Here is a 23,997-nt window from a genome sequence, read left to right on the forward strand (position 1 = left end):
TCATACTAGCTTTTTGTTATGAATGTTGCATTTGGGTCTAGAATTGGTTTTCAGCTATGATAGTACTGGGGGCGAATGTGATGTGGTAAGAGAAGAAAGTACTTTTGGTAACATGTAGAATAAAGAGACAGTTATTATTTGACAACAAAACCCCACTTCAGGCTGCAATCTGTACTTGCAATACACCCACTGAACCTGACTTGGTTTAGTAGATTAATAACACATATTTAGGCATCTTTATTCAGAACTCCAATTCCTGAAACATCTTGACCTGATCTCCTAATTTATACTCTTGTAACTAGTATTCAGATACTAATGATGTAGAAGTAGCCAGCAGATTTTAAAATGAGGTAAAGGGGCAATGTCATACATTGAATTGTTTTGAGTGGAGAAAAGGTGGAAGCTATTTAGGAGTAGCTATTCAATAAAAGCTGTCAGAGAACTTTGTGGATACAGGAAGCTTCCATTTGTTTGACAGGTTAGGGAGCTGAGTATAGTAATAAAGTGGAATTGGTTGAAAAGTTGAAATCACAAGAATTAAGCAATGTCTTAATTAAATAAAACAAGCAAGAAGTTGAAACAATAGTAGCACATCATCTCTAAGATGCAAGGGAACATAACGTTTTGCAAAGTTTCTACACCAAAAGCTTAGTTAAATAATATGTAATAGGTTAATACAGTATGTATTTCATAACTGATAAGGCTCATTAATTTAGAATCAATCAACCAAGGTGAGTAAAGTCTGGACTTCCAGACAAGATCGCCAGCCAGAAAGTAGATAAGTTGCTTCCTGCAACTGGCACCAATGAGAACTGGCTTTCACATGTAACTTACAGTCAACCAGCTATACCAAGATGATCAAGGTCTGGGGATCCACAGACAACTTGTTACCCCTAGGTGTGCTGTGAGCTTCACTGCTGTCCTGGCTCAGCTAGCACACACTTGCAGACTGAGCGAGGGAGGAAGCAATTAACTCAGAGGCTTTCAATACTGGGATTCTTCTCTAGGACAATGGGTGCATCACTCTTTAAAATTAATCCAGTTTGACATCACTTTGGTTGCCATGAGTAATGCTATGAATCCTGGAATTTGGAGTCTGGAGGGGCACCGGCAGAGATTGTTTTTTTAAAATGGTAAAATTACAAGTCTTATGATTCCAAAGCATTGAGCCGTGGCAGTTAAAGTGGTGTCAGACTGCATTAATTCTATCATGTAGATACACCAAATGTGTAGTTTCCTTGTATTAATGCAACAGGTTTGTGTGTTTATTTATTTTGTGTATTAATTGGGGCCTCCATCTTGTAGATGATATGCAGCACATCCAAAACAGGTTGGATGATTCAATGATTGACAATAAGAACAGGAAACAAGTTTTTTTTTTACGTAATTCCTTTTTATTGTTTTCATAAATAAATGCCAAGGCTCAATTGTTATTTCCAATCCTTGCTTGCATTTGTAAAATCTCTCCTAGTTCCTAATAATCAAGTTGTCATTGAAGTCCTGGATTAATTCAAAAAGGATTTGTGTTGCATTCTGACAATTTTATGTGAATAATCTTGACCGCTCATAAGTGTTAAATCTAAAATAATTTTAAACACACCATAAACAGATTCCTTTAATGGGTTTTTGTTCTCATTATACTGAAGCTATGCTATTAATGTGGGAAATGTAAACACACTATTAAAACACTGTGGAATCAGTTTTATTTTTGTGCTCATTGTTATTTGAGCCATGAAATGGCCCTATTGCAAATAAATGTATTTTATTTACATTCATCTCTTACTAGCAATCTGCTCTTCCATGCCTTTCTCTTTCATACAATAACCAGTGAGTCACAAGATGATCAATTAGTTGTGGAAATTGATGATGATGTTCCCGGAATCAGCTAGCCTACTGTAACCTAGCAAAGGACATTGTCGACTAGTAAGAGAGCCAAAATGAAACAACAGCTGGTGGAAATGTTGTGACACAGGGGAAATGTTTATAAGCCAAAGCAGGATTATATAGAGAAAGCAAGATTACTGCACTGCAATTTAACGGTTGAAGGGTGGTTTTAATAAATAGTTAAAAACCAAGTTTAGTTTTGTCTATGAAAGAATTGATTTGGGATAATATAAAATTAATATTCTTATATCTTCATGTTATTCTGATTTATTTAGATAAATGGGCAAGTTCTATATGGAAAGACTCACCAGAATGCATCTTCAATAATTAAATGTGCACCTTCTAAAGTGAAAATAATATTTGTCAGGTAAGCGATTTTTTACATTTGCTTATTATTTTAGCATTTATAATTCTCTACCTGCACTTCTTAATAGTACAGTCATTCCATATATTTTGGATTTTGTGGAATTGGTGAAAGTTTAAAATTATTTGCATGACCAACTATTTTAAGCAACCCTTTTTAAAAAAAAAAAAAGAAGAAAAACATTTAGGTATCAAAATGTCACATTTTTTTTAATGAATGGCATTTTGATACTGTCCACAAATATAAAATGGATGGTTTTAAGTTGTAAATGCTTCATATTGTAGAAACAAAGATGCTGTCCATCAGATGGCAGTTTGTCCTGGGAATTCAGCAGAGACCTCTACTACATCTTCTGGGACTCAGCATGATGAGGTACCATAAGGATTTGACATTATTAATTAGTGAACAAGGTTTTTGTCTGTAACCTTTTTTTACTTACTGAGCAAATGCCAAGATACACTTTGACAAGGTGAGCAAATTTAATAGAGATGCTTTTCTATAAGACTGAAATAAGAGGGAAATTGTGTATGCTGGATCTGCACCATCTATAGTGGTTGAGATATGTTTGATTTTTGCATATATGTATGTTTTGATAATATGTTTCTTCTTTTATTAGGGTGAAGTGAATCAGAGTCCTGTTCCATCTGTAGATTTGAGTTTATATAAGAATATTCTAAATGTGGAACTTCCTAAGGTAAATTGTATGGATGAGTTTTGTTTGATGCAGATCTTATTACCCTTGAATGCATCTGTCTGTGATGTCTTGAGTGTGAGCTGAGGGCAACCACTGCTGCTAAGAATTAGAAAAATGTCTACAAAAACACTTTTCTGTGTTAAGTTTCATTAACAGAATTTGTGTGGATCACCTTTAACTACAATGTTTAAGTATCTGGATCAGATATAGTCTACTTACATAGAAGATTCTAATTTAGTGATTCTGTGTAACACAACTAGTATACTGATCCAGCTGATTCTGGAAAAGCCAACAATTAATTTTATGTGATTTGTAAATATAATTTGAGTACTCCTAGCTTGTTTATATGCATGTGGTAGGGGTTTTGTCCAAATGTCTTAACGTTAAGTAAATTAACAATGTTCTTTGGCATAGTCCTAGATTCAAATCTGGATGGAGGTGCAACTGAACTAGGCTTTGATGTACATATCTGTTTGCTTTTCAAGGTTTTTTTTCTGCTGCAAACTCTAATAAGCTTAGAATGGCCAGAGTTTTTTATTTGAAATGAAAGACATCACTGCTAGCTAGCAATTAATCACATATGGATTTAATGTATGGTTCTAGGGAAAAACTCAGTGGGTATGTTAGTACCGCTTCCATCGGCAACCCCCAACAGCAACAACTATAGTTTGACTATAGCTTCTGGTTTCGTAACGGACAATACATGATAAGCTTCCTTGTTTGTTGAAAAATATAATGTTGGGATATTCAAGAATTGTCAAACTGTGAGTCAAAGGCAATTTCTTTTTCTGGCTCTACTGAAAAAGGCTGACATAAATGGCATCAACAGTGCTTTGAAAACTGTTAACTATGAGCTTGGGAGACTATTTAAATGAGCTAACCATGTAGGGTGAACCTGATCTTATGGACTCGGGCTCTATGTGATTTCCTTCCTCTTACTCTGAACACTCTTATTTAAAATGATTTTTCTGAGAAAGAGGTTTATCACTTTTATCGTATTCTCAAAGAGCTGGGATACCACTACCACCCATAAAAAATCCATGCTCTAAGCAATGGTTTCCATTATTTGGAACTGGTTTTTGCCTTGGTGTATAATATATTATGATACTGTTATTTTTAGTTCTTAGTTTGCTTTGGTTTTAATATGATTGTTTATGTGTTTGTTCTATTTTTATTTTTGGTTTTGTACTGTAACTTATTTTTTTGTAAGCCGCCTTGAGTCCTGTTTGGAGAGGGGGCAGGACATACATTTATTTATTTATTTCCAGTAAGTAAGTAAACTTTATTACAGTCGATGACCAGATCATAACAGGGGACCCAGTCCCGCACATCCATGTGAAACCCAAGGGGTTATATACTTCAAATTCTATTTATTTCCAAATGGAGCATTTATTTGTATTTGTAATTGTCCAAAGGAAAACATTCTAAACTACATTGTTCTCTAAAATGGGTGTGTGTGTGTGTGTGGGGTCAGTCTAGACCAGCGGTCCCCAAACTATGGCCCACGGGTCGTATGCGGCCCGCCGAGGGCCTTTCTTTGGCCCGCGCGGCCTGGCCTGGCCTAGCCACGCCCACCCGGCGCTGCTCCGCCCATTGCGGACACCCTCTGCTTTGGCCGCTCTGCCTGTGTGGGAGGGAGAAGCCTCCCAGGTAGGTCTTCTGCAGAGCCGAGCGGCCGGAGCAGAGGGTGTCCGCAATGGGCGGAGCGGCGCAGGGCGCAGCTCTGCCCATCTCGGACACCCTCTGCTCTGGCCGCTCTGCTCTCCGTGGCCACGAGGCGCCTCCCGCTCCACTACCAGCTGCGCCGGGAGAACAAGCCCCTGCAGCGCCGCTGTGAAAAGGTTTGGAATATCAGTGCCAAGTTTGCAGGTGAACTATAAATCCCAGGAAATACAACCCCCAAACGCCACCAGTGTTCACATTTGGACATATTGATTGTCAGTGCCAAGTTTGGTCCAGATCTATCGGAAGTCCACAACGATTTATGGAGGCAGGTGAACTACAACTCCAAAACTCAAGGTCCATGCCCACTAAACCCAGTATTTTCTGTTTTTCATGGGAGTTCTGTGTACCAAGACTGGTTCAATTCCATCATTGGTGGAGTTTAGAATGCTCTTTGATTGCAGGTGAACTATAAATCCCAGCAAATACAACCCCCAAACGCTACCAGTGCTCACATTTGGGCATATTGAGTATCAGTGCCAAGTTTGGTCCAGATCCATCATTGTTTGAGTCCACAGTGATCTCTGGATGTAGGTGAACTACAACTCTAAAACCAAAGGACACTGCCCACCAAACCCTTCCAGTATTTTCTGTTGGTCATGGGAGAACTCTGTGTCAAGTTTGGTTCAATTCCATCGTTGATGGGGTTCAGAATGTTCTTTGATTATAGGTAAACTATAAATCCCAGCAACTACAACTCCCAAATGACAAAATCAATTTTTTTTGAGTGAAGGACATACATTGGGTTGTTAGGTGTCCAGTGCTTTTTGAGTTTTTGAATCCCACAAATGAACATTACATTTTTATATAGATTTATTTTCTATATTTATACCCTGCCCTTCTCCCCCCCCCCCCCCGAAAGGGGACTCATGCTTACATATTCCAAAAACCACTTTCAAAACGACAGAAAATAGAATGTTTTCCTCATTTTAATTGGAACTATTTTATCTTCAGAAATGCTAAAACCATGCTTTATGTTCAGATTGTAACAATAAAAATACATGATGCATATCAGATATTTACATTACAATTCATAACAGTAGCAAAATAGGACATAGGAATTTGGTCATCGTTTTTTTAAAAAAAACTATAGTCCGGCCCTCCAATGGTCTGGGGGACAGTAATCTGGCCCCCCGTTTAAAAAGTTTGAGGACCCCTGGTCTAGACAGCCTCTTTGCATTTGAAGCCTCTATTGCCGGAACCCTTTAACAATCCCCTCTGGTGCAGATCCTCAGGCAAAGCACTTCTGTTTCTTGGAGTGGGGCAGCCTTTTTGGTAACAGGAAGGTGAAGAGAGAAGAAAGGTGAAAATCTACAAAACAGCAAATTTATTTATTTATTTATTTCGAGGTTTTATATACCGACCCTCTCACCTTCAAAGAGGGATTCGGACCGGTTCACAACATGTGTTAACATGTGTTAACATACAAAAAATATACAATCACAACACAATGTCACTTCATTACACGAGTTGTATTCATGTCCCGTCAGAGTTGTATTCAAGTCCAGTCAAAGTTAAATATTGAGATTGTCTTAGAGAGTGTTGAACATCAGAGACAATAGAAGAAATAAAGATTCAAGAGCCTCAGTTTGGCTAGAACTGTGTCTATCTCTCAAAGACTTTAGCTCTCCTCATAAAGACTTTGTAGTGAGACTCAGGAGGAAAGTCTAAAATTTTTGTCTTTTAATAAATTCTTATGTGATTCAACTATATAGTCTCCAATCTGTTCCCTGTGCAGCCAGTTCACCTTCCAAGTAGTTAAGATAGCGTGGGAGCCCAAAGTTGAAGATCTGGTGATTTTGTACAGAAATGAGCAAAGATAGGTTTTTTTATACAACTATACACTGAATAGTGTTTATTAATGCTCTTTTATAACTGTGGCTGTCTTCTGTTTTACCTTAGGATCAAGGTGGCATAGGCATTGCCATTGGTGAAGAAGACACATTTAATGGTGTGGTTATTCAGAGTATAACAGAGCATGGTGCAGCAGGAAAGGTAAGTGTGGCCTAGTCAGGAAGGAAATGGATAAATGTATAGGGGGTGACATTTCTTTCTCACTTCTGCCAAATCTCACCTCACTATGTTCGTTTTGATTTCAGGATGGCAGGATTAAAGTTGGAGATCAGATTTTAGCAGTGGACGATGAAATTGTTGTGGGATACCCTATAGAGAAGGTACTTGAGTAGCAAATATGATGTGCTGCTTTTTTTTATCTTTCTCCGCAACTGTTGATGTGCCATGAAGGACCAAGACAACTTTAAGTAAAGCTTATAAGAAAAGATGAATTACACTAAAACTGTTTCTAATTCTCTTCTCAGCACATATTCCTGACAAAAATAATGTTTTTTGTTGGTTTGTATTGTAGAATTTTCAAAGCTAATTGAAAACAAATCTTATAAACATAGCCCAGTACACAACAATGAAGGCTTGCATACATGTTTATCCCTTTCCCTGTGGAAATTCTGGATTTTTGAATAGCAACAGGCAAATAGGGAAATTACACTCCAGCTGGGCCTCTCAAGCAGCTGTTTGTGGCCGAACTGAATCAGAAAGGCAGGATATAGAATAGAGAAATACATCTGACAAATTTTGTCAAAGAAACGGAATCTGCTCTGCTCTTGCCAGTCTAGTAAAATAGCCAATTAGAATACACTAGTCTAAAATCAAATGCCTCTATCGATTGGTTCCCTGATCGCACATTCTATTTCTTGTTTGTCAAGTTTATCAGTTTGTTGAAGACATCAAAGCCCATAGTGAAGCTCACAGTCAATTCAGTAGAACCGGAGACTCAGACAGCTGGTCAGCCACATCCCCTGAGTTGCATTACTACTTCGGGTGAGAAAACTAATATCCAGCAGCCAGCAATTCTTCCACCTTCTGAATCACCAGAACCGGAGTCAATTAAAAGTAAGGATCTTCTACTTTTCCCAGAATTAAATGAAATTAAATGAAAAATGGGTTGGCACACACACACACAGGTTCCACACATGTAGAATATTGAGCCAATCATATGTTTCTTAATATTACAGGAAGATAGGAATCATAAAGCTGTAATGAGCCGTTGAACTGTTGTCACTGAACTGGAAGTCAAAGACTATTTCTAGAACGAAGGAATGCCCACATTCAGTGAATTACTTAAAACAGATTTCTGTAGTGATCATTCACCTATGGTTTCTTTAAAAAAACTTCTTCCCATGTTTATGTCTTACCAGATTTCATACTGGATTTGTAATTTGGCCTCGTAAAATAAAAACATGGTGTTAGACCAGGGATGGGCAAACTTTGGCATCCTGGTGTTTTGGACTTCGACTCCCACAATTCCTAACAGCCTACTGGCTGTTAGGAATTGTGGGAGTTTAAATTTGAAACACCTGGAGGGCCAGAGTTTGCCAATGCCTGTACAGTTAGACCATGAAAGATGTAAAGTAATGCTTCCAGGATTCATCACATAACCAACTATAGGTATATAACAATTAGATGTGTGTAATACATTAAGTGAGAGCCAGCTTGGTGTATTTATTTGATTAAGATACTAGAGAAATGGACTTGAATTCCCTGGGTGATCCTTGGTAAGACACATTTTCAGCCTTAGGAGAAGGCAGTGGTAAACCCCCTCGGAACAAATCTTGCCAAGAAAACCCCATGATTGGTTTGCCTTAAGGTCATGTAAGTATGGAATGATTGGAAGATGCACAAGAACATCAACTTGCAATATGTTTGACTACAATTTACATTCAAAATAACTATATAGATATACATAAATATATAATAAATATATTTGGGCCTCAGATGTGTTGTGGTATCCAAATTCCATTGACAATGTGAGAATTTTTAGCCCATATAGAGCATTGCTTGTATGCCATGAATTTGTTCAGGTATCACAGAACAATAGTTTACAGCTTCATCCTGAAAAAGTTAAACAACAAATAAGTATACAAAGGGGCTTATTTCCATATTCCTGCTGAAGCCCCATTGAAATTCATGATATTTAAGCCATAACAGCAATTAATTCGTCCCACAGATGGAATTTAAATATAGTTAGTGCTTTCTGCATTTGAGTTGTGTAAAAAATTAACTTGAGCTCAGTAATTTTACTCATTCCTGGTCTTCGATTATCTTGTAACCCAGTTGTGCTAGATTGTACATTTAGTTCCTTAATTTGAAGCATTTTTAAAATTGGTTAAAATTGGTTTCCTAAATTACCATATATAGCATTTTTCTTATAACTAGTAATAATCTGTTTTCAGACACAAGCAGGTCTTCAACGCCAGCAACATTAGCTTCTGACCCAACAACATGCCCCATCATCCCTGGCTGTGAAACTACAATTGATATATCCAAGGGGCGTACTGGTCTTGGCTTGAGCATTGTAGGAGGAGCTGACACTTTACTGGTTAGTAAAGACGGAACTTCACAATTTGTATATTATCTAGAGATGAAATTTGTTGCATGAAAACTTGGTGTTAGCACAATCCTGAGTATGCTTACTTAGAAGTAAGTTCCATTGCACTCAGTATTGGTCACCGAAAGATAAATGTATAGCAGACTGCAGTGGTAGACATATATTATGTTAGTTGAATAAATGAAAAATAAAAGCCGATACATTTCTGTTTTCAGAAATACATTTTCTGACCATAAGGTTTTCAAAAATAAAATTATTCAGATTAATTATTTTTGTATTGAAGAGTATTTGAACATCTACATAAATATTATATGTAAAATACGTAGAATAAAATATGTACCAAATATTATAAAGATATTTGTTGTCCCATCCTTTTCAGTGCCATTATAACTAATATTAGTATACCCTTCACATATAGTATAATTGTTTTTACAGTATAGTATTATATAAAATATTTGTTGATCTTTCTCATGCTTCTGGGAAAGAGTACTTTAAAATGTATTGGGCAATGAAAATCTTTATTTTTCTCTTTCCTTTCTTTTTTCTTACTGTTGCTTTCTGTCCCCTGGTTACTAATTATTATACTTTGCTTCCTGGACAAAAATATAACAAAATTCTTTAGAATTTTTTACTTTGAGTCACACATTTCTGAGTTTATTCCAGGTAGCTGATTACTTGGGGTTTCATTGTATTTAAATCCTTTGTAAACTCTCCCTATTTCTTAGGTCTGGCATCATTTCAGTACACACATATGTTAGCTAACACTATTGCCTTTCAATCTACAGGGAGCTATTATTATCCATGAAGTTTATGAAGAAGGAGCAGCTTCCAAAGATGGAAGACTGTGGGCTGGTGATCAGATCTTGGAGGTATAATATAATGTGTATTGTTTATCTTCATTCACCATACATTGCATACATTGTTGGGTGTGGGGAGGAAAGAACTAAAAGAGTTATCCAGTATCTTCTTGAATTAAAGTCATGGACGGATCCAACTTCTTATATCTGCCATACAACTCTGTTCCAGGTGAATGGTATTGACCTAAGGAATGCGACACATGATGAAGCCATAAATGTTCTCAGACAGACACCTCAAAAAGTCCGCCTCACTGTTTATAGGGACGAAGCCCAATATAAGGAGGAAGACATGTATGATGTACTTAGCATAGAATTACAAAAGAAACCAGGAAAAGGTCTTGGACTCAGTATTGTTGGGAAAAGGTACGTTCATGAAGAGCTTTCTGAAACTGCAATAAAGGATAATGCCAGATAGAAAATATGAGCAAGAAGGCAGATACTTCACCCCTTATGTTAGATTTTGAGTATGATCCAAACATCAGAAAACTGGATCTTGGCTTCAGAGATCTATTTTCAGTCCACCCTTTTTCTTTCTGGTCCATATATTCTGCAAATCAAACTTACTTTCCTATCTGTGCAGTTCAAATAAGAGCCACCTACAAAATAGAACTCCCTAGAAGTAGAAAGATATAAGGAAATGTTGTTCTGTTTGCAACAGTGTACTATAAATAGTTATCACAGCTTCCTCTTTGCACCAGATGGCAAACCTACTCAGCAAACAGCAAGGGCCTGTTATGTTTGTACCACTTGCATGCAGAAAGCCTTAAGGAATAATTTAAGAATGCACCTCTTTAAGCCCCTTAAGACATATGGAGCCACCTTGATCTAAAACATTGTTATACTTGAGAATTCCCTTCCTGTTGAAATTCAGATAGGAAACAAAGATAAGATGGTACTATTACTTCATAATAGGTTATTGTTTCACTCTGGCAATACTAAATGTGTTACTGCCATGTCACTCGTGCTGGGCATTTGGCACCAACTTTGCTCCAACAAGCATTGTTAAGAAGCTTTCTAAAAGAGTAGATCTGAGACCAACACATTATTGGGAAATTATATCTCTCCCCCACCCCCACCCCCACCCCGTTCCATTAGCATATCTAGTTGACTTTATGGGAAGGAATAATGTGGAAAATAACTGCAAAAGAATCAGGACATTTCTTATATATGTTTCTTCCCCATCAAATTCCCAGTGAGATTATTGTATAAGGTATTTTTAAAATAAAAATATGAGTTTTAAAAACCACATTTTAAAACATTCTAAAAAACTGGCTTACTTTCTTCCTGACATGCTGCAGTCTGACGGATGTAATTATCTGACCTTTTCAATGCCACTTTTTAAGAAGGATAATAGATATAGCAAAACAAAACCCACCTTTCGTGGAGTCTGTGACTCTTTTGTCCTTCTTTCTACCCCTGCTATTTGTTAAATGGAGCCCAAAATTCTCAGTGCTTATTATATACATGAGAATGAGATCTGGACAAATGCAAGTGCATTTCTGTGATTTTTTTTAAAAAATGTTTTGATTGTTAGCATACTCATCTCTTTAAGAATATAATCCTTTTGAACACATAAGCCATTCCCTTTTGCAGCATGATGTCAGTTCCCAGCATTTTATGACCTGCAAGAAAAGAATTTGTTTTGGTGAATGGAATACAGTTTGGAAAGGTTAGTTCTTACACTACAGTTTCCTCAGCCAACATGATCAGTGGCCATGCTGGCTCAGGGATTTTAGGAGTTGTAGTCCAAATGGGTAAATTTCCCAAGCTCCTAGGTTGAAGTAATTGCGTTCAAGACATTGCTAACAACAACAAGAAGAACAACAGCTTTATTTATATCGTGCCACCATCTCACAAAGGGACTCAGGGTGGCTTACAAAACAAATTATTAGTGCTATGAAACACATAAAATACAAAAATATAAAATATCAAAAAATAAAACCCAGCTCAAATTAGATTAAATATTCAATAAAAATGTGGCGATAGCAAATAAAATGGGCAGTACTAGATTTCAAGTGACATAAAGTGCCAGAGTCAGTTTGTTTGTTCATCTGATGTCTTAGGCATTGTCGATGACCTGTTTGAAAAGCCATTTTTTCAACTCCTTCCGAAAACATTGCAGAGTAGGGGCTTGCCTAATTTCCCTGGGGAGGGTGTTCCAAAACGGGGCTACCACTGAGAAGGCCCTCTCCCTCGTCCCCACCAACCATGCTTGAGACGGAGGTGGGACTGAGAGGACAGCCTCCCAGCAGATCTTAGAGCCCGCACAGGCTCATAGGGGGAGATGCGGTTCCAAAGATAGGTTGGACCCAAACTGTGTAGGACCTTGTAGGTAATGACCTGAACTTTCAGTTCTTGTGGGTTTTTTCGGGCTATGAACTTTGAATTGGGACTGGAAACTTATTGGCAACCAGTGGAGTTCCTTTAATAGGGACATGATATGCTTCTTCCAGGTACTCCACCTGCCAACATTACATGCATGTACCTGTACAAGGTCTGCATGTGCTGTGCTTTTGTGCTAGATTATTTGTGCTTGGAAAAGAGGAAGAAAGAATTTTGTGTCCCCACAGCAAAATAATACAACTCATTTTCATGTAGATGTGGATAGTAATTAACTTACTGGGAGGCATTCACTAACCAATATTAGATTTTTTCCCCTGTAATATTGGTTAGTGCATGCCTCCCACAGGCCCGTAGCCAGGATTTTGATTCGGGGGGAGGGGGGCTGAGTTTGATTCGGGGGTGGGGGGGCTGAGTCTGAGTGAAAGAGGGTCTACCCTAGCAAACCTTTTGTATCGTTACCCCAATACCCCCATGCATATGAGATATATTGAGCATGGTGATCAGATCATGATATGAATAAACATAACAGTTTAAATAATGTACCAGTAAGGCCTTTTCGCGACCACCATGAGAATTTCGGGGGGGGGGGAGGCTGAAGCCCCCCAAGCCCCCCCTCCCCCGGCTACATGCCTGGCCTCCCAGTAAGTTAATTACTATCCACATCTACATGAAAATGAGACATTTTTTTTTCATTACAAGACATTATGGAATATTATAGACAAACTTTCAAACCACATAAATCCATATTGTGATTGCAGAAATGATACTGGAGTATTTGTATCAGACATTGTCAAAGGAGGTATAGCAGATCTAGATGGGAGATTGATGCAAGGCGATCAGATATTAATGGTGAATGGTGAAGATGTTCGAAATGCTAACCAGGAGGCAGTGGCTGCTTTGTTAAAGGTAAAGACAAAACAGTAAATGAAACTATTATTTTATTTCAGACCAAGACCAATGCTGCATTGAATCTATGCTTACCACTGTCTTCTACTACTTTATTTAATATGATTTGAGTGAATTGTTCATTTTAGAGACAATCTAAAGCAATTATTGATGTTCCCTTTGATTTTAAGTGTACTTCTCTTTTAAGTGTACTGCTTCTCTTATTAGATAGCATATTCATATATGACACCAAGATTAGCATTTACGTCCCCCATATTTGTAAACCAAATAAAAGTGCTGTGTTGAACAGCTTGTTTTAGAAATGACACCTACTTACATTTATTATTTCTTTCATCACACCCAGAGGTGACTTACTAGGATTTTATAAATGTGGCCTTCTTCTGATTTAGCACTAAATGGCTCAGCCAATGGTTGTAAAAGGCCATGTTCTAGACAAGATCTTCTTAGCATTTCCACTATGCAAAATTTGGATTGTATTTTGTAGTGTAAGAAATAACAGGAAAGTGTCATGTAAGTGGCATGGATTTTTCCTACTTGGAAACAAAAAGGAAAAGACCTGGTGTTTTGTATGTTCTGTTTTCAACAGAATGGTTAGTAGTTAGGCTTCAGTGATCTCCTGCATTTAATTGCATATGTTGAGACCAGTGAAGATACCTAGTGGGGCATCCTTGCTGAGTATTTGGATAGGAGCTAATGTGCTGGACTCAGAATGAGCCTGCTGTAGTTGAATCTGGTGTTGCTGGAATTTTGAATCATGAGCCCACTTTCTTCATCTGGTGAGCATTTAATGAAAACTGATTCACTCTTGGCATATTCACCACTTCAGTGAATTGTCTTTCCCCATATGTTACATTTAGATCAAAACTTTGACTCTACACCACTGGAGAGAACTGGTAGTACAATTTTGTTAGAATTGTTATCTGAATATTACTGTGCCAGTCGCCATGAAATTCATCTGATTTTACTGTCCCTTTTATGAACTTGCTCCTGTAGAAATCTCTTTTATGTCCCTGAGCCCAGTTGGCAACTGTGGGCTATGTGATGAACTCTGTGCTTTCATTCATGGTTTTAGATCTGGTCCATGCCAGCACTGGTTTAGCATGCAACTGCCAACACACAACAGGGGTTTTGGTTGGTAATTGTCTGAATTAGCCTTTGTTCTTCTTTTTTAAGTGGGATGTGCCTTTAATGATCTTGGGTTAAGGAATCTGTGTCTTACAAATAATGCCTGCTCTCTAGTGCTCATTAGGTACAGTCAGACTAGAAGTTGGAAGAATAAAGGCAGGTCCATTCCATTCGGAGAGGAGAACGTCTCAGAGCAGCCAGGTTTGTAACTGCTTGCATTGGCTTCATTTGGAACCATCACAAGCACTGTTAAATTATATAAGCAAATAAAAAGGGAATTGATTTTGTAGTGCCAGTGATTTTTCTGCGGAGACCTATCGGAACTGAAATAAAACTGAAAGCCAAGTACATAAAAAAGCATTTTATGTACTCATTTCCATACTGGATTTATCCTACATTTTGTTAAATAGATTCTCAGAGGTGAGATGTAGCAGAAACCTGATCAAAAGACAAGCCGTAGCTATAGATGTATTGAATGTTAAATTGACAGTTAGATATACGACTTCTGCTAAACTTTTAGGGCATGTTGTTTCCCCACACCCTGTGGGCAGTGTATTGTGTACTGGAATGTTCTTCTTAGTTGTGTGTCTTCAAGCCATTTCTAACTTACGGAAACCATAAGGTGATCCTTCCAATGAGGTTTTATGAGTGTGACTCACCCAGAGTGCCCTAATGGGTTTCCCTCTGGTTTCTGGAGTCATAGTCCTACATGTGCAAATTCTCTCACACCAGAAGTGACTTGCAGTTTCTCAAGTTGCTTCTGACATGAGAAAAAATGTGCTTTATTGGTTTATTCAAATAAAGCAGTGGTTCTCAACCTGGGGTCCCCAGATGTTTTTGGCCAGAAATCCCAGCCGGTTTACCTGTATTTATTTATTTATTTATTTATTTATTCACCATATTTATATACTGCCTTTCTCAGCCCAAAGGCGACTCAAGGTGGTTCACAGTCAGCACAATTCAATGCCCCCAGTATCATAAAAAAAAAAACAATTAAAAACATTTGACATATAATATAAAACCATACAAAGCCAATAAAAACATAAATCCTCAGCGTCTCCTTACTAAAATCATTTTCCATCTTAAGTTTTCTGGGAGTTGAAGGCAAAAAACATCTGGGAACCCAGGTCGAGAACCACTGAAATAGAGGGACATGGTTCATCATCATCCTCTGATTTTGTGAGGGCAATCCTACAGTATCTCCTAGGACTAGGAATTCTTTTTCTCTCTCTATAAATAATTTTCTGGTGCACAATATTTTATATTGATCTGTCACACACTTACTCTCCCTTATATTCAGCAAACAGTCAGAAATGCAGACTCATGCATTTGCTTTCGCTCCTTAAGAGACCTTGAGACCAACTGATAGGCATAATCAAAGAAATACATTGCTTATCAAACGTGACAAAAATAGGAGGCAACATTGGTAGAAATTCATGTAGAAAGAAAACAGGATATAAGGACCTAGGAGTTATTCTTGCTGGTGTTTCTCTCTCTCTCAGGTCAGTGAAGGAAGTGGCAGCCTATCATCCTTCAGTTTCTCAGGTTCTGGATTGAATGTACCTGAAAGTTATGAGAACACTCTGAAGAAGAATTCCTGTAAGTTTCAAACGGGGGAAACATCAGCTTGGAGCATTTTGGTTTGTTTGCTTGGTATATTTATTTTGGTAGTTATTCAGTTATTCACATGATTATTTCCTTTTTACAGTGGCATCTGAAATACAAGGATTACGAACAGTGGAAATCAAAAAGGCAAGTAGAATACAGAAGTTTGTATCATGCTAGATGCTGCGTTTACTGACTGCATGACTTTGGGCAAATCACACTGTCTCAGCTTAAGAAGAAAGCAAGGGCAACCATCTCAGCCAACCTAAAGGCAGGAATATTCTTGTTTTGATCATCACAACAAAGGATGTGTTTTTACTACCAATTTTAGTAGAGAAAATAAACATTGGATTATTAATTCTTCAAAACTGGAATAGTGTTTCCCTAAAACAGAATTTAAGAAAGACATAGTTCACTTGTTGCCTTTCAGATTCTCTAGAACAACACCAGCTGCCAATATTTGATTGGAATCACGGTTTTCTTTATCTAGCATAGCACTGTAACTTCCACTGCAAAAAAAAAAGAAAAAAAAAAAAGAGGGGGGGTGGGGTTCATGTGACAGTTTGTTTATAATCAGGGCTATTTTTACTTACAAATTTACTACTTTCTTTTCTTATGGATGAGTTAAAAATATGTCGGGAAGTTAGGCAAAATATGGTACAGGATTTTGTAATCAACCAAGCAGGGTTAATGTAAGGGTTAAATGGCTTGTTTGCGCAGGTCTTTCCAGAGCTTTGCAACATTTATTTTTGGGCTACAGCTTCCAGAATTCCCCAACTAGTGGTCATTTTGGCTAGGGAATTCTGGGAATTGTAGCCCAAAACTATAGTGTTTGTTTTTTTCAAACCTTTGGATATCTTATGGAAATTATAAAGGTGCAAATGTTTTGAAAACTGAGGTGGCCATCCTGCAAATTGATCACATCTCTTTCCATTGCGAGACATTAAAAGGTAAGTCATTTCTCAAAATATTTTCCACAAGGGCTGTGGTAGTTCTCCATTACTATGATCTATTTTTGCTTTCAGTACCTATAAATGAAATGTAGAATATTCTGACTTTCTCTCCCCCACACCCCAATTTGGTGGTGTTTTTTTTTCCAGCAATGCAGTCACCTTCTTGTAAACTAGGTTTGCCCAAAAGGGCTCTCCCAGTACAAATTGGGGGACACCTTTTAGAGGGCAGCAACATGAAGCTTCAATTTTCATAAAGCCTGCTGCTGCCTTCATTCAAGGTTGAAAGAGACACAATATCTCACCATTGTGTTACTTCATGGAAAGTCACAGTACTGGCACCTAGATTCCCTGGCTGTTATTTGAAATGATGATCTCCCAGCATTCATCTGCTGTGATTTAAAACTTGTTCAAAATGTGTACAGAATGCAAGAAATATTACTGTTTGTTGTTCTTTACATTTTCTGCCACAGGGCCCTTCAGATTCTCTGGGAGTTAGTATTGCTGGAGGAGTTGGAAGCCCCCTTGGAGATGTTCCCATTTTTATAGCCATGATGCATCCCAATGGAGTTGCAGCACAAACACAGAAACTTCGGGTAAGAAGAATGCAACATAAAATGTTCTAGCTTCAGGTATCTTGTTAAAAGTATTGCTGCTTCTATCTGTTAACCACATAAGAAAATGTTGCCTTAGCACAGAAGTGGAAATTGTGTGGCCTGTAGATTGATTGTCACCTTTGGAAAAGCTCTGTACAGCCCTTGATGCACTGAGACTCCCCCCTCAAATGTTTTTTTTTAAAATTTTGGTCAAAATTCCTCAACTGTTTGGAGTCAAAAACATTCCATGGGTATAGTTTATGTTTAATTACTTTTTGAGCCTTTGCTCAAGTAAAAAGTAGCAAGAACTCAATGGGCTCCTTTAAGTTGCAGAAACTGGTGATAGAAATAATAATAATGGAAAATGAACACACAAAAATACTGTGGGACTTTCGAATCCAGACTGACAAAGTTTTGGAACACAATACAACAGACATCACGATTGTGGGAAATAAAAAAGTTTGGATTATTGATGTCACCATACCAAGTGACAGCCACATTGAGGAAAAACAACAGGAAAAACTCAGCCGTTATCAGGACCTCAAAATCAAACTTCAAAGGCTCTGGCATAAACCAGTACAGGTGGTCCCAGTGGTCATCGACCGAAAGATCTCAGCCAGCATTTGGAAACCAAAAACATTGAAAACATCATGATCTATCAACTGCAAAAGACCACCTTATTTGGATCTGCACACATCATTCGAAAATATGTCACACAGTCCTAGATGCTTGGAAAGTGTTCAACTTGTGATTTTGTGATACGAAATCCAGCATATAGATCTTGTTTGCTGTGACATACTGTGTTTTTGTGTCAGGATGATAATAATAATAATAATAATAATAATAATAATAATAATAATAATAATAATCTTTATTTGTACACCTCCCTATCTCTCAGAAGGGACTCAGGGCGGTTTCCAACACATACGGCAAACATTCAGTGTCTACAAAGAACATATAAACTGTGGCCCACAAAAGGGTTATGAGGTGCTGAAAATGGCCCTCCAGTTCCATGTACACATTCCTGTCTTAGTAGGCAATCTTTGTGTGTGTGTTTTTTTAGTAGTCTGAAAAACTCCTGAAACATTCTACTTGTTTCACTCCTTATCAAGTAGGCATTATTTTTCCATGCAGAATTGCTGATAATTCAGTCTCGGGGTATTGAAATGAGAGCAGCATGGCATAGTGCAGTGTTTCTCAACCTATGGGTCCCTAGATTATTTGGCCTTCAACTCCCAGAAATCCTTACAGCTGGGAACCTGGCTGGGGTGTCTGGGAGTTGTAGGCCAAAACACCTGGGGACCCACAGGTTGAGAACCACTGGCATAGTGGTTTGAGTGTTGGACTATGACTTTGGAAAGCAGGTCTAACTCTCTTCAAAGGCAAAAGCAAACCTTTGGCCTGTTCATTATCATTACTTAAATGCTAAAAATGAGGTAGGTGTACAAAGGCTTTGTAAAAAGAAGCTTCTTTTTCAGATGTTCTTTACACTGTTGTATTTCTGCACTGTTATTGAAGTTGAAAACTTAGCTATTATTGATGTCTTATTTTTCTTTCACCATGACTCCATATCTTTATAGGTTGGAGACAGAATTGTGAGCATTTGCGGAACATCTACAGAAGGCATGACTCATTCTCAGGCTGTTAGTTTGCTGAAAAATGCTTTGGGCACAATTGAAATACAGGTAAAATTTTAAAGCATGTTTTCATTAATCTTCAGAGAATGGATCCAAGCTTTATTTTCAAGTTGTGGACATGAAAAAGAAATTATAATCTATGAAGTTTAGAGGAGAATGTGGCTTTTGATGGCTATCAGTTTTGATATGTTTTGTTTGTCTTATGATGTATCTATGTTAAAAGCGTCAATGCTTTATTGCATTTTTTCTGTGAAATTCCCAGAGATTTGTAATCAGTATGTTTCTGAAGATGTTTTTGGGTAGTCATGTGCTGGGGAGACAGGGGGATAGGAGTGCAATTGGGAGCATTTGTGATCACAGATTAGCCTTTTTTAAACAGAAAAAAAGATTTACCTAGTCTTGTCTGTAAAATATATATGTCCTTTATGTGATGTTCTATTGTATAAAAAGTTTCAAAACAACTTTTGTATCAAAATGTTTCTGTCCCAGCCATGCTTAAAGCTGGCAAGGTAATTTCATGTTGTCCCATATGTGATATATAGTTTATTTATTTATGACATTTATATGCTGCCCTTCTCACCCCGAAGGGGACTCAGAGCGGATTACAAGTAATATACAATACAATAAATAAAATAAATACAATATCTTCCTGGATCCCCCTCTTTACTCTGGTCCCAGAGCAGCAGTTGGTATTGGGGGAGGGGTTCCCAACTGATGACATTGAAGACAGGCATTCAGAGAACCAATATCTTTAAAAGATGTATTGAAGTACATGGGTAAAAAAAAAACCCCACGAATCTTACTGACTTTAGTCCACACAGACCTAAATCTGTTTGCAGGTCCCAGCTAGAATACACTTATTAAATCAATGAGATTTATATCACGGTTGACGTAGACTGCAGCAAGTGATTCAGTGGATCTACTCCAGTTGGAACTAGTGTTCAGATTAAGGTCTGAGGCTGCATCTATGCAGTAAGATTCCTCCCTTTCTGGCCATATTTTGAGGCTGAGTACTGCAGTGGCTGGCTGACCCTTGTGATAGTCACAGAATACTGCCCTAGAGCAGTGTTTCAAGTCATTTTTAGGAAGAAAAGATGCACTGGAAAACATTTTTTTAAAACCCGCAAAGCACTTGAATTAACCTGTTATACAATCAAAAAGGCAACATTCCACCAGTATAGGGTTGGGGGAAACATAACATTGGAATGAATGTGTAATGCAGAAGCTTTCAGTGTTGGTTCCATTGTTGAATTCATATTAATCACTTAGGATTGAAAGACTGAGGAAGCCAAGCATACAGAGCATGGGAAAAGAGAAACCTTGTTAATAGGGATAAGAGCAGTCAGAGCTCCCTCTCAAAGTTCTTAGTGACCTACCAGTGGTAGCATGAAAAAAAAAAGGCAGAATAATTAGAAGCTTGGGGAGGTAGCTGTTTGATATGTAGAATTCCATTCTGTTTCACTTTATAATCTGGGTACACATTTCCTTTATAAACCAGGTTGTAGCTGGTGGAGATGTCAGTGTTATTACCAGCCAGCAGCAAGATCCACCAACGTCAAGTCTTTCATTTGCAGGACTAACATCAAGCAGCATATTTCAAGATGATTTAGGGTAAGCACTTAAAAAATAAATATCTTTGAATGTTATTTCTCTTAATTCATCAGTAAGCAAACTAATTTAAAATAGACACCATCCTATATAAAAGTTGTCAAAGTTTTCGGGGTTTGAATCCAATTGAGATTGATGGCTTCGGTGTCAATGGAGCAAGTGAATCTCCTCCATGTTTTAGACTAAAGGTTCATAAAAGTTTGCCAACCTCAATACTTTGGTCTTCACAAAAACAATGCATTTGATTAGTATGGATATAGACATGTGTTTGAACTCGTGACTTGAAAACTAGAACATTATAAGGAACTATAGTCCTATTTCTGCAATTTTGTTTGAAAGCTTCCCTTACATTGCATGTTGGTCCATCATCCCAATTCTTGGAAACTCTTCTCAACATTTCAGATTCTGGAAGCATTAGACACACTAATATGGGATTGGAGGTAGGGAGGATGTTTTTTCAGGGCCGACCTTTTCACGGATGCGACAGTAATCCGTGTACCGATGAGTTTGTGTGGAGGGGAATCTTGAGGAAATTGTAGTGAACATTCAGGGTTCTTGCTTTGTGAGAATATGAGAGCCTTGTTGAATAAGAACCTGAAGTGCTGAGATGTGACTACTGCTGGGCTTCAAGCATCAAAGAGAGGAACTCATCCCCACCTTCATTACAGACCTCCACAATACAAAACCATCACTTTGGATCGAGGACCAGATGGCTTGGGCTTCAGTATTGTTGGTGGGTACGGAAGTCCTCATGGAGATCTACCCATTTATGTTAAGACAGTATTTGCAAAGGTAAGAGCAAAATCAGAAGACTCATATTGTTCCATATTAACATATCAGATATAGATATATCCAACTTAGCCAGCAGAGAATGGGTTAACTCCTGCCACTGCCCAGGCTAGGTAAGAGAAGATGTTATATTAAAATGAACATCTGTTGTCCTCGTCTCTTCATGCTTCAGTTGTTCCTCACTGCCTCACCCAGAAAAAGGCATATGTCTGTCTCCTCCACTTTCTCTGGCCTTATTTCTAAATCTGCTTTCTTCAAGATTGAACATATTCTCGAATTCCAACTAACAGATCTTGACATTGGATTTAAACCAGACAACAATACTAGCAATGATTTTATCTTAATCTAACATACGAGGATGATCCAGAAAGTAAGGTTACAAGATTTTTTTAAAAAAATACAAAGAATGAATATATTTTAGTAAAATTTAACATGGATTGTAGCATAGGTATTACATTATTTTTCCACATAATCATCATTAAGTTCAATACATTTTGTCATCTGTGGGACGAGTTTTGATACTTGTGCCATAGATTCCCCTCCGCCTTTTTCAGCCACTTAGTCACTTCGATTTTCACCTTGTCGTCGGAAAAGTATTTTCCACAAAGCTGTTCCTTCAATTTAGTGAACAGATGATAGTCACTGAGTGTGAGATCAGGGCTGTGAGAGGGGTGGCATAAACCATCCCAACAAAATGAAGTCAACAATTCTTGTGTTGCATGAGCAGTGTGCAGACACGCATTGTCATGAAAGAGACAGACCCCCACCATCAGCATCCCATGAGATTTGTTTTGGATGGCTCTGCAAAGCTTCTTCATGGTTTCACTATATATTCCGTATCCATTTTGTCATATGCTGTCGTGACATTACATTCTCTCCATAAACTGACACAATTTCACCATGAATCACACGGGCCTTCATGCCCTTAGCATTTAGGTAACGTATTACAGTGCAAATTTTGCTGTTTGAGGGAAACGGAATGAGGATGCTCATCTCTAACCTTCACCACAATACCAGTCCATGAGCTACTGGCACTGCCCGTTCGCTTCTGCTGGCTTCCCACTTACATGGCAGTGATACCAACTTCCTCTGAGAAAATTCCCCATGAGAACTACATGCCTTGTAACCTTACTTTCTGGATAACCCTCATATATTGCGAGATTTTTCAGCAGGGCAACCCTCTTCAGCTCCCCTGTGATCCATAAATTTCCCTCCTGGGATTGCACAGTACTCAAGTCCTACCTAAGCCTCCCTGTGAACTACATGAAATTAGAGCACTTAGGACTCTAACAACATCTTGTTTCCAATTGCAGTCACCTCAGTCAGAAGGTTTTCAGAACTCACTGCCTTGTCCACTACTGTATCTCAGAGCAAATTTAAAGCTGACACAGTCACAGTTTTTCTATGACTGGATCCTTTTTATCACCTAAGATAAACTCTATCTTTCCCACCGCATACTTTTTATTTCTGTCTTCACCCATCACACTCCTTGGAAAAATAATGGCATAAACTAGATGTGAGAAGAGCCCTGAAACCAGGTGTATCAAAGCATTCTGAAAATCAGAGGCACTTATTTTAACTTTTTTTCCATCTCTCTGAAAATGAAGGTTTTGTTGGCTACTAACCAGATGGATCAAAGCATTACTCTGTTTGGCTTGCAAAACCCCAGGTTTCCAAAACTACAGTATGTAATACCACACTGAACTAGATCAGATGTGCCTTCTCCAAGCAGCCACATTCACCAAACACTATAAACGAGAATTGGCCACAGCCAGAGCCTCCTTCAGTAGAAGGGTTCTACAACAGGGGGTGCTTCGTTGAAACATACTTTTGTCATCTCCTGCCCTAATGTATATGTCAGTTTGTCTACAGCCCATTTCTGGGTGACTCCTGCTTTGCTGGCCCAGGATAGCACATTGGAGGACTTACCACAGATCTCCATTCTTGACAAGGAGAAGGAGCCATCTAGCCAAAGCTGGGGTGGCAAAATCTCAAATGTTTTCTGGGTACAAAGAGCCTTTTCTGTTCTTCCTCTGTCTTGGCTTGTGAACCGACTAAAGTGATACCTTCCCAAGCCAGGGCAGAGTCCTGACAACAATGGACCTTCACTCTATGTCCTTTAGTGTGCCATTTCATATGCCATTTTTCCGTCTCCCTGAAAGGCACATGATCTGAAATGATGACTGGATGATAATCTACAGATATATTTTAATCCTCTGTTTTTCATTCATTGCACGGTCCTCATTGTTTATTATTGTGTGTTCCAGCTCATATGGAATGTATATTCATATACCTAAAGGGTATTTTCTGCCCAGTCTCTGGTTCTTTTAAAAACATGTTACTCCTACCTACTATGGATCTTGTTTTCATTCTCAGCTTCTTTTAGCTAGCATGCATCTGTTTGTTCATGACCTTCTCTTCAGTACACTTTCTCTGTAAATCCATCCCTGCTTGTTTGTTTGTGTGTTCAGGAATATTTTAGTGAAAAGATAGCATTTTATTTTTTTACTTGAAT

The 23,997-nt window shown here is 38.1% G+C and overlaps 1 protein-coding gene across 23 annotated transcripts in view; it reads left to right on the forward strand.

Annotated features, from left to right (window-relative positions):
- Positions 1-23,997, forward strand: part of MPDZ (multiple PDZ domain crumbs cell polarity complex component) — a 125,427-nt gene that overhangs the window by 95,774 nt on the left and 5,656 nt on the right. For 18 of the 23 annotated variants that reach the window (XM_067464380.1, XM_067464386.1, XM_067464388.1 and 15 more), the window contains 17 exons: positions 2,160-2,251; positions 2,533-2,620; positions 2,865-2,942; positions 6,567-6,659; positions 6,764-6,838; positions 7,385-7,571; positions 8,912-9,057; positions 9,852-9,935; positions 10,093-10,286; positions 13,025-13,172; positions 14,412-14,498; positions 15,800-15,896; positions 16,006-16,049; positions 17,326-17,448; positions 19,029-19,133; positions 20,584-20,696; positions 21,362-21,485. In XM_067464380.1, the coding sequence (XP_067320481.1) occupies positions 2,160-2,251; positions 2,533-2,620; positions 2,865-2,942; positions 6,567-6,659; positions 6,764-6,838; positions 7,385-7,571; positions 8,912-9,057; positions 9,852-9,935; positions 10,093-10,286; positions 13,025-13,172; positions 14,412-14,498; positions 15,800-15,896; positions 16,006-16,049; positions 17,326-17,448; positions 19,029-19,133; positions 20,584-20,696; positions 21,362-21,485 (1,878 nt within the window). The remainder of the gene's footprint in view (positions 1-2,159; positions 2,252-2,532; positions 2,621-2,864; positions 2,943-6,566; positions 6,660-6,763; positions 6,839-7,384; positions 7,572-8,911; positions 9,058-9,851; positions 9,936-10,092; positions 10,287-13,024; positions 13,173-14,411; positions 14,499-15,799; positions 15,897-16,005; positions 16,050-17,325; positions 17,449-19,028; positions 19,134-20,583; positions 20,697-21,361; positions 21,486-23,997) is intronic. The other 5 variants (XM_067464390.1, XM_067464398.1, XM_067464401.1 and 2 more) reach the window with 2 other exon arrangements.

This window comes from Anolis sagrei, chromosome 2 (assembly GCF_037176765.1).
Source record: "Anolis sagrei isolate rAnoSag1 chromosome 2, rAnoSag1.mat, whole genome shotgun sequence".
NCBI lineage: Eukaryota > Metazoa > Chordata > Lepidosauria > Squamata > Dactyloidae > Anolis > Anolis sagrei.